The sequence below is a fragment of the Geospiza fortis genome, unplaced genomic scaffold (genome assembly GCF_000277835.1).
Source record: "Geospiza fortis unplaced genomic scaffold, GeoFor_1.0 scaffold171, whole genome shotgun sequence".
NCBI classification, from domain to species: domain Eukaryota; kingdom Metazoa; phylum Chordata; class Aves; order Passeriformes; family Thraupidae; genus Geospiza; species Geospiza fortis.
In genome coordinates this window covers 2,912,940-2,923,115 of record NW_005054313.1, presented here as the reverse complement: position 1 = coordinate 2,923,115, position 10,176 = coordinate 2,912,940, and the positions used below count along the sequence as shown (strand labels likewise).

At 44.2% G+C, this 10,176-nt stretch overlaps 1 protein-coding gene across 1 annotated transcript in view; it reads right to left on the bottom strand.

Annotated features, from left to right (window-relative positions):
- Positions 1–5,987, bottom strand: part of FSD2 (fibronectin type III and SPRY domain containing 2) — a 14,127-nt gene extending 8,140 nt beyond the window's left edge. The window contains exons 1-6 of the mRNA XM_005419616.3: positions 5,220–5,987; positions 5,045–5,140; positions 3,739–3,972; positions 2,490–2,512; positions 1,422–1,543; positions 230–385 (exon numbers count right to left, since the gene is read on the bottom strand). Of these exons, the coding sequence (XP_005419673.1) occupies positions 230–385; positions 1,422–1,543; positions 2,490–2,512; positions 3,739–3,972; positions 5,045–5,140; positions 5,220–5,987 (1,399 nt within the window). The remainder of the gene's footprint in view (positions 1–229; positions 386–1,421; positions 1,544–2,489; positions 2,513–3,738; positions 3,973–5,044; positions 5,141–5,219) is intronic.
- Between the last annotated feature and the right edge of the window lie 4,189 nt (positions 5,988–10,176).

Sequence of the window (10,176 nt, the reverse complement as noted above, 5' to 3'; positions counted from 1 at the left end):
TTCCTGCTATCCCTGCTGCTGTCACATCCTCTCTTTGCCCCTGTGATGGGTCCTGCTGCAGCTGGCAGCATGGCAGACCTGACAGGGGAAGAGGGACAAAGCAGATGGTGGTGGCAGATATGACAGTTTTGGTGGCAGACAGAGTGCACAAGGCATGCAGAGGCACTTTGGCATCAGCTGGTTTTGCCAGTGGAGGGCTGAGGTGTCCCTTGGACCCCAGCCTCCTTACCTGCTTGCCCATCACTGTGCCTCTCATTGCTCACGGGCTGGTAGCACAGCTGGTAGCACTCCACAGTGTCATCTGAGAAGAGGCCCCAGCAAACTCTCAGTGAAGTGCCAGTTGCTGCATTGGGAGCCTGGGGATTGATCACAGGGGCACAAGGAGCTGCAGAGGAAAAAAACAGGTCAGTTTTTGAATGTATAATCATGGTTTGTTGTATCTCTCCTCTCACAAAGGTGTTTGCACAAAGCCTTGGCACTGAATAGGGTCATGTTCCTCCATTCCTCCCACATGGAGAAAAATCAGGAGCTGACTCTGCAACTGCAGATAGTAATCAGGTCACTGGTGTGTGAGAACTAGTCTTGCTTCAAAACGAAGTCAAACCAATGAAACAAGTAAACCTCAGCCTCCCCTGCTCTGAGGGTTGCTCCAGTGAGCCCAACATCTGCCATGCCAGGACTCCTGCCAGCCACCCAGGGATCAGGGAAAAGCTGTACAATAGGGGGAATCAGCACAGCCAAACAAGCACCAAATGCTGTTTTGTGTTAACAGTATTGGGTTTTAAAAAAGAATAACGTTCTTTCTGACCATTTGTGATGCACCAGAAAATATTTAAATTTTTAGGCATTTTTTAGTTATTCAAAATTTATGTTATGCTGTTTCCTGTGGATGATGGGGGAGGAAATGCTTGCTAAATAGCAGAGGAATAAGTCACTGAAATCTGTTTTATCAGGAGAAGCTGGGTAAGTTATTTAAAGCTGTCTGGGGTTCCTCTCTATTTTGTTCAAGCAACTACAAGGTAAGAGAAGTTATCACTGACTAAGCGTGTTTGACCCCTCAACAGAAGGGGGTAGTCTTCATGAATCTTCTAGGAAATCATCCAGCAAAAGCAAGGAAGTCCCAATTTAGCAGTAATTCTGGTAATTTTATATTGAAAACAAATGGAAAAAAATCCAAAAATATCTTCCAGTGTCTCTGTATATATAGGCAAATTAAAAAAAAAAAACCAAACAAACCCCCCCCCCGAAAAAAACAACAAAACAAACAAAAAAACCCCAAAAACAAACAAGAAAAACCTAGAAGGAAAACTAGGGACAGTTAATTCTGCCTTTGCAGATCTCCTTTAAAAGAAGTAATGTTTAATACGTATCCTTACTTAAATGTAAATAGGTGTGAAATAATGATCAGTTAGGATGAGTACCTGGAATAGCATTAATGGAGTTCATTAGTTGTTCAACTTCAGAGACATCTATGACCCGCTCTTCAAAGTCTGGCAGTGTTGAAAGCTCTAAATTCACTTCTTGCTTTAAGAATTCTTGCAGTCTGTAATTGTAGGGGGAAAAATAGAATGTCTAATTGGAAGTGCCATAGTGTTGGAGGTATCTGTCTATGATGCCTATTTTTAAGAGAATAGCAGACTCCAAATTAACATCTATTTCCTTAAAACACCGTTTTCACAGCTGTACAAGCTCAGCCTCCTCTGCCTATGGCTTGGAGATAGGTGGCCATCAGTGCCCCAAGATGCCAAAGAGAGCTGGCTGCTGGGGCTGAGGGCCACCCTGGCGTGCCCTGCTCCTGCAGCGAGCAGGGCAGTGGGGTGTGCCCAGCACCTCCCTCGGGAAGCACCCTATTGGCTCCATAACTTCCATTATTTTGAATTCACACTATTACCCTAATTCATGACCTCATGGCTCTAGGTGTTGTAAATTTGAAAGAAAGGGGTATCTTTTCTCTGTGCTTTCATGAATAGTGACAGTCAATTAAGAGGGTGGGTTTTTTTGCCTATGATTTAGTGTGCCCTAAGACTTCTTCCAATTGCTCCAATATTTTTCAGTATCTATTCTGAGCTCCCACAGCTTGACTTTCTACCCCACTATATTAATGCATAAATAAGCCCGTTACAGTATATTTAGGGAGCTCAATTTTAGTCTCATTTGGATCCAGAGTGGTTATTTCAAGAGCTTTAGCAATCCTGTTTCTCAGTGAAATTACTTCCTTATGACTAAGCTGAAAACACTAATTTATTCAGGCTCTAACTCTCCTTTCAGATTTCTTGAAATTGGATCCAAACAAGTTTTGAGTGTTAAGTTTCTTAGAGCAACTTTTTCTGATGCACTTTTAAAAACAAAAACACTAAATATTTCAATAGCTCTAGTGGTTTAGACAACATTTGTGTGCCTGAACAAAGTCCAGAACACACAAGCATCTCCAATAACCCATCCAATTAGCAGGAAGAAATGTGACACAAAATCCCAGACTGCGATACTACCTGTCAACCATGGTTACTGCTGCCTGAGGGAAAAAAAGGAAAGAGCGTTAGAGGTAGAAAAGTCCAGAGTCAGACTACATCATGCTGTTGACCTATCTTACACAAATTGCTCCAGATGCAATACTTGGACTGAAGTAATTTGCTCTCATCCAACTCTGAGAACAAACCAGCCCTTTCTACTGAAGTGGACAGATCTTGGCTGAATTTACAGAAAGATGATGAGCAATATCAGGTGGTCATCAGTGTCTGCCCATTGAGACTTTAGACCAATTCCTCCCTTGGTTGTCCAAAGTGCCAACAGATCCCTCACAAAGAAAAACAAAAATCAGCTGGGCAAAAGAATTCATGAAATGATCTGTGCTGGAGGGAGTCTGAGCAGTGCATGTAACTGGAAGACAGATGTACAGGAGAAACCTAAGCCCCTGAGAGCTCAAGACCAACATTCACTTTTTGATGAATAACGGTTCTTAGGGGCAATGTAAACTGTTTACAAGCAGGAGAAAATAAGTTTATTCCAGAGATGCAGAGGAATGGGAAAAGTCAGCTCATGAGAAGAACTCAGCAGGCTGGAGTCATAGCAAACTGACCCACAGAAATACACTGGTGTTATGAGATTTGTTTGTTGTCCAGTTCAGAAGTTACTGTCACTGTGCTACAGAAATGCTCCCACCCACCTTAGTCACAGGACAGCTCAGGTGAGAGCAATCACATCATCTGTGAAAATTCTGATTTTTTTCTCCAATTATTTTTCTACCTGCCAAAGAAAAATATCTTCTTGACACCACCTCAAGAGTGGGATTTCATCCATCACTTTGCAGGAGCTTTTGATATATTTCAGCTGAACTTTCCTCCAAAATGAGCGAGAAAAGGAAACATCTTCCTAAGTGATTACATCAGCCTGCCTGCTGTGAGCCCAGAATAGAGCAAGAGAGCTGAGCCTGCACAAGGCAAGGAACACTAAGTGCTTCCAGAGTTTCCCCAGATAAGCATTTCAGCAAGATATCTTCTCTCTGAACCCCAGTGTGACTCACAAATGAATGAGCATCCAAATTACAAACTTCTGCTTCTGCATTTTGCCCCCATTATGTTGCCCTACTAAGTCAATGCCACCATGCCAAGCATGAGGAGCAGTGACAGCACCATGGACTGAGCATCCCAAATTCTCCTTAGCAATAAGGCTGCTTGGCACTTCTCAGACAGGGACTACTTGCAAGCAGCAAAAAGCACTTCAACAGTTAAAACTCTTTACCTTCATAAATTCAGCTTTGTCATTTTCCAGGAAAAGCTCCTGGGTTTCATCCGTCAGCTCCTTGCATGTGTCAAGATGTTTCCCACAACTGACCAGCTGCTCATACAGAGCTTCCAGCTTCTGCCTCTTCTCTTCTCCCAGTGCTTCCAGCTGCTCTTCATACTTCTGAGCAAGCACTTGCACTGCATCGTTGTAATGCACCTCAAAGTTCTGCTCCTGCCTCCCAAAATTTTCCTGCAAGATATTTGAGGGTTTGTACCTTGGCATCAAGCCTGATCCACAGGTCATGTGGAGGAAAACCTTACTCTGGTCTGCCTAAATTTCTCCTTACCATAGAGGTAATATGTCATGATTTAATTCACAAAACTAGGACACGGTACCAGTACACAGAAGCTGTAATTTCACTTATGTGTATTTTTAGGGGTTTACTCTGATCATTCACCCCCCACCAAAGCACAAAAGTGTTGGATTTTGTTCCAGACATAAGAGCAACAGAAATTACAGCAGGAACAATGATGTAAAGCAACCTAAACGCAGGGAGCACAGCTAGGATATATCCTAGCCATAATCTTAGAAGCATTTCCACCAATACAGTGAAGCACATCCTTCCATGAGAGAAACCATAGCAACTCAGTGGGATCCATGGATTTGTGCTGAGGGAGCTGGGTAGCTAATGCTGCTATCCTCACTCACAGCTGGAGAAAGCATTAGGAAGAAAAATTTAAGGAGCAGGCAAGTCAAGGAGCAGTCCCAGCAACTGCTCACTGTTCAGGCACTGATGTCCTCCTGTGCCACATGCAGCAGAGAAAAGCCTGCAGTGCCTTGAGTTATTGCTTCAGTTTGAACTTGTTGCCAGCTGACCTCCTTCCCCTGGGGCCAAGTTGACAGCAGCCGAGTGGGAGCACAACTCTTGAAGGCATCAGCTTGAAGCAGCTGGTCCAAGGATTTGCCTGGATCTGACACTTCTGTGAATGAAGCTGAGGGAACACAAAGACTGCACTCTGGATGGACTAGTAGATCACAGCTCTTTGGCCATTTAAAGCCAAGATGACCTGACTGGGGGTGACTTTATTTCTGGATGCAAACTTCTGTGCAAATTATAAATGTGGTTTTACTAGCCCACTTAAAAAAATCTTTAGGATGAGTCTTCCTGAGTGCTTCAGTCTAGACAAACCCCAAGATAACTCTGTGCTCTGTTACTGTAAGTACTCATCTCATTAACAACCAAACACTATGAATGTCAGTATGACTGTCAAAACTGTTTAACCCCACTACCATAAAGTTAGCCCAAGAGAAAATGCCTTACCTCTACAGTGATGAAGATTTCCTCCAAATGGCTGGCAACATTTTCCATCTGAGCAATCTGTTCTTCCAACTTGCACATGTTTTTATGGATCTCCTCCTACAAAACACCCCGTGTCATTCTTACTGTGTCTGAAGACTGTTTTAGAGGCACCACAGTACACCTGTGTTACTCTCACCTTTTCACTTTCCACAGCACTGGGGAGCTGAGCAACCTCGTGATCCTTGTGTTCTCCAAATAGTTTGTCAAAAGCTCGGATTGGTATCTTGCAGGTGGAACAAAAAACATCTGCTGCTTCTTCCTCTTCCTCTTCCTCCTCTTCCTCCTCCTCACTGACAGCCTGACTGTTCCACTCGTCTGACACGCCGCCACTGCTTAGCCCCCCTCTGGACCATATGCTGCTCTCAGCCTCATCATCTGCTCTGGCTTTGCTCTGATTTTCACCTTGAGAAGCCTCATCAGGAAGTCCTTGTTGCTTTGTGCTTTGACTTGGATCTTTCACTGAAGAGCTGCTTTTTGATATGTTATATATGGAGCCTTGTAATCCTGCTTTTTCTGTGCGAGCTGGTGGCCATCTGCTCTCCACCTTCTCCAGATGTCCTCCAAGAAGCTCGAGCTCTTTTTCTCTATCCTCATCAAGTCCATACATCTTAGCCAACTCTGCAACCTCCTTTTCCAAGTCATAGCCAACTTCTTGTGGGTGCTGAACTTTTTCACTACTCAGTGCAGATTCCCTTCTTGTATCCCCCAGAGATCTGTCTCCTCGACCAGAGGGCTCTTCAGGAAAGATATCAAACCTCTCCTTTGATCCATAAAGATCCATGTGATAAAAGATCAGACCTTCAGTCTCAGTGTCACTAGGCTCTGGGACTGGTGGGGAAGTTGAATGATGTTGTGACTGGCCGCTGGTCTCATAGTTTCTCATGCTGCCAGGTCTGGATGACATTGGTATCCTCAGGGAGGCTTTTGAGATGATGAGACTCAAGCTTGTAAAAGATAAGAAAGATCTTTAGCTACATACTTAGATATCAGGATTGAGTTTTTCTTGCTTAAAAGTATATGGATAGAATATATCCATTCAGGTTTGGCTGAGGACTGCTCAGTCCTGGAGGTAGGCATGGGAAAGACCAAAGTCTGTAGCTTCACTCCCTAAGTGAAGCTGCTGAAGGGAAGCCACAGGAAGCTTGTTTTCTTCTCACGTCAGTGCAAAGCACAGCAGAGAGCTGTCTCTGGTGTGCATCCTCTTTTCTGAGTTTTTTTACCTCATCTGTGACCCTGATGCCTGATTTCCCACTGTAGAGCAGTCCTGTCGTCAGATAAACACTGTGACTGTGCTTCAGGCACAGTTAGTGCTGCTCTGTGCAATTGGAAATGGCCTGGTTTGAAGCCTGCTCACTCTTCAGCTGCTGTCAAGCGTGTTTTCTGAACTGTCAGTCAGGCATAATGTAGAATGTCCTCTGTTGTGACCACTGATGCCACAGAACACACTAGTAAGTGCCCTGGAAAGTCCTGTTCTGTATTTTTAAGTTGCCATTCTTAATACTGAAACTTGAGTCAAGGTCTTGGGTCCTTTCTAAAAAAATATCACAGAGAAAACATACTGCCCTTTGGGGCTTCTCATGTGCTGTGGAAAATATACATTTTAACATATAAAGCATCCAGTAACTAGGGAGCAAGGCAGGCCATTGACCTCTGGACTGAGAGATGCCTGCTCTGAACCAAACCTTGCACATTTTGTCTGTTCTGTTCTGCAAGGAGGGAGGTGTGAAAAGAGCATGTGCAGGTGACATGCAAAGCTACATGATAAAGCAGATGCATGTGGGATAACATTAAAAGTGCAAAGGCAATTTTAATGCTGATTCCCAAGCCCACTCTTTCAAATCAGCCTTTATTAACAGCAGTGATAATGCCAGTACAGAGTCAGAGCTCTCTCTGAGCTGAAACGTCCCCACAGCCCTTCACTGCTCACCAACATGAATGGAATCATAGCTACAAAACTACTCAGATCAATTTTATCAGCAGTTTAGTACCACAAGCAAAAGACTCCATGGAAAGATTTCAGCTGAATATCAAATAATCTGTAGTTACATCCTGTCCTAGGTAAGTGAAGCATATGAAAGCTTTAAAATCACTTTCTCACAGAAGAAAAAAAGCCAAAAGATCAGTCAGACATCAGTGTTATCAGACCTTCTGCATAAGCTTTCCCATAAATTTGCTTTCAAACTACTATTTATGGTCCTTTTGGTTTTGTGTAGTTGCTATTACCTCAAATTTATTTAATCAATATTTTACTAATTTTCCTGAGAATTGCTTAGCTAACAGAGTCAACACAATCAGTGACTTAGTAGAAAGCAACTTCCCAAACCAGTGAAAAATACTGAGGCATTTTGCACTCTGGTTTTATATTCCTGGCTGAGTCCAGCCCTACAAATCTGTAAGAAAACCCACACAGAAGTTCATAGTTTGTCTTCTGGCACTGCAGACATGGGTGTGGATTCTACAGTTAGCAATATCCTACTATGGACAAGAAGCTAGGCAGAAATACTATTTATGCTGAAGGCAATAAAATAAATCATGCAAATTCTAACATTTTAAACAGAGAAAAGGTCTTAACACATACCAGAAAATGTTGTCTGGCTCCCGCAAAGACTTTTTTCCCCATAATTAAAACAATAAGGCTTGCATTAGAAGCTACTACTAATTAGAAAAGTGAATTAACATTTATTTTTCCTACCAAAATGAAATGAAATAAATTAAAATTAGCATAATTAAGCTTGTCTGCAATCCTGCTGCCTAAATAAGATTTTCAGATGATTGCTCAGTATTTGCTTGCTTTGCAGGCACAGATAAAATTACATGAAGCACGTTTAGATCCGTGACCGCCAGTTATCATAAATACATAACCAAAAATGTTACTACCTAAAAACTTGCCTTCTATCTTAAGACGTCATAAATTCTTCTGATAGCTCAGATGGCATCAAAGTTAACTTCTATTCCCCCTAGTAAAAATTAATTCACACGAAAGCAATTCCTTGCCACTTTCCTGTAACTGCAGCTGGGAGACTTATTGCAGTAACCTTACCCTGCCTCTTTGCTCAGATAGGGGCATGCCAGCAATGAGCAATGCCACAAATATAGATGTGCCCCAGCTGTCCTTCAGCAGTGTGCTGCTTGAGTGTCACCAGGATGAATGTCACACACTGAGAACAGGCTCTGAAGTACTGAGAGCAGCTACAGAGAGCCCTCACTAAAGCCAGAGTACCCTCTCACTTTTGGAGGTGGGATTAATAAACACTGCAGAGTGCATTCATTGCCTCTGGGTGTGATTTCCAAGGCTGGGGTGTTAGGCAGAGTGTCCTGTGTGGGACACACAAAATGTGCAAACAACTCACATGGCTGGACATGTGTTTACAGAGTTGCACAACTTAATGGAAGTGCCTGTTCTGTTCTTTGCAAACACTTACTGGTAAAGTGCTCTCTCAAATTAGCAGGAGCTTTTCTATGGGGCTGAGTTGGAATCATGATCATACATTAGAAAAAAAAGAAGAAAATTTAGAGTTTAGGAAAAAAACCCCATACCATTAGTTATGCTTATTATACATATCCATACATCCTGTGTGTGTATGCCAGACCTCTGGAAAGCTAATTATTGTGAACAATGGCCCCACTAGGGAGGTTTTCACAGGAACATACCCCTGCAGTCTGTGCTCAGTAGGGGTCCACCTGATAAAAAACAGGCTGTGTATTACCACTGATTATTGTGACTGCTGTAGCACTGGAGCTTTGTGAATCTGCTCAAACCCACAGCTGCCCAGCACACACAGGCTGCTGCTTGTGAATGTGCTACCAAGCCAGCCCTGCTGGCAGTGGATTTTAAGCACGTTTGAGAATGCTGAATTACACATGGCTTGAGCTCAGGGGACACCACAAGGGACAATGTCTATTAGATCTTGACACAGCTCTGCTTTTTCCTCCTTTTCCAATTATCTTGGTGTCATTTCCTCACTTTTCTAGCAGTGCAGTTGTTTGCTGTTTGGTGAGGAATCACAAGTTAATTGCCCATGTAGGCACGATCTCATTACTGCTAACAGTGCTTCTATCATCTGTGAGATTAGAGCAGAAGTGCTCTCACACAAGTGACGCAGCCCTTGCTGAAATGTTAACATTTATGCTGTCTGACAGATTTGATTAATTTTTCAACCGAGAGCTTATTTTTGCTTTGTGTTAAGCTACGCTATCTTATAGGCCTTAATTTCTCAAAAAGTTAGCAGTACTTTGCTTCCAAAGACTGGAATATAACATTTGGTGGATAGTAAATTACATTCTGCCTTGGACACAGGGCCTGAATAAGAGGGCAGTGACACTGCTCTTGTTCCATCACCCCGCTGCTCTTTGCTCCCTTGGTGCCTGTGAGGCAGCGCTTGGGTGGCATTTATACAAAGCACGGTGACGTCGGGCTGAGCTGGGTGTCAGGACAAGCACCCTGGGCTCTTTGTGGGTGCAGCGCCCCAGGGCTCAGGCTCAAGGCAGTGGGGAAGGAGTGTGGGGATTGCCTGGTGTTGTAGAATGCACCAACTCATGGACTTTAGCGAGGGCCACGGGAACGATGGCCAGGAGGAAAACTGCCCCTCATGCAGCGGCTCAAACGTGGGCTGTGCGTGCCCTGCTCCCACCCACCACTCCTCACAGGAACAGCGGCTTATTCCACAAAGCCTTCTCCTGCCAGCACCTGAAGGAAACACACAGGGGAGATGGGCCAAGAGTATTTGCAAGAGCATGTACTGACAGGACAAGGGGGAATGGGCTCAAATTGAGAGCAGTCTTAGGTTACATATTGGGAAGAAATTCTCTACTGTGACGGTGGTGAGGCCCTGGCCTGGTTGCCCAGGGAAGGTGTGGATGCCCCATCCCTGCAGGTGCTCAAGGCCGGGCTGGATGAAGCTCTGAGCAACGCGGCCTGGTGGAAGGAGTCCGTGCCCATTGCAGAGGGGCGGGAACGTGATCTTCGGGGTCACCTCCCAACCCCACCCATGCCATGCCATGCCATGCCATGCCATGCCATGCCATTGCATGCACGATCCGGCGATAAAGGCCCTTTCCGAGGCCGCCCTCTCGCTCTTTCACTACAGCACTGT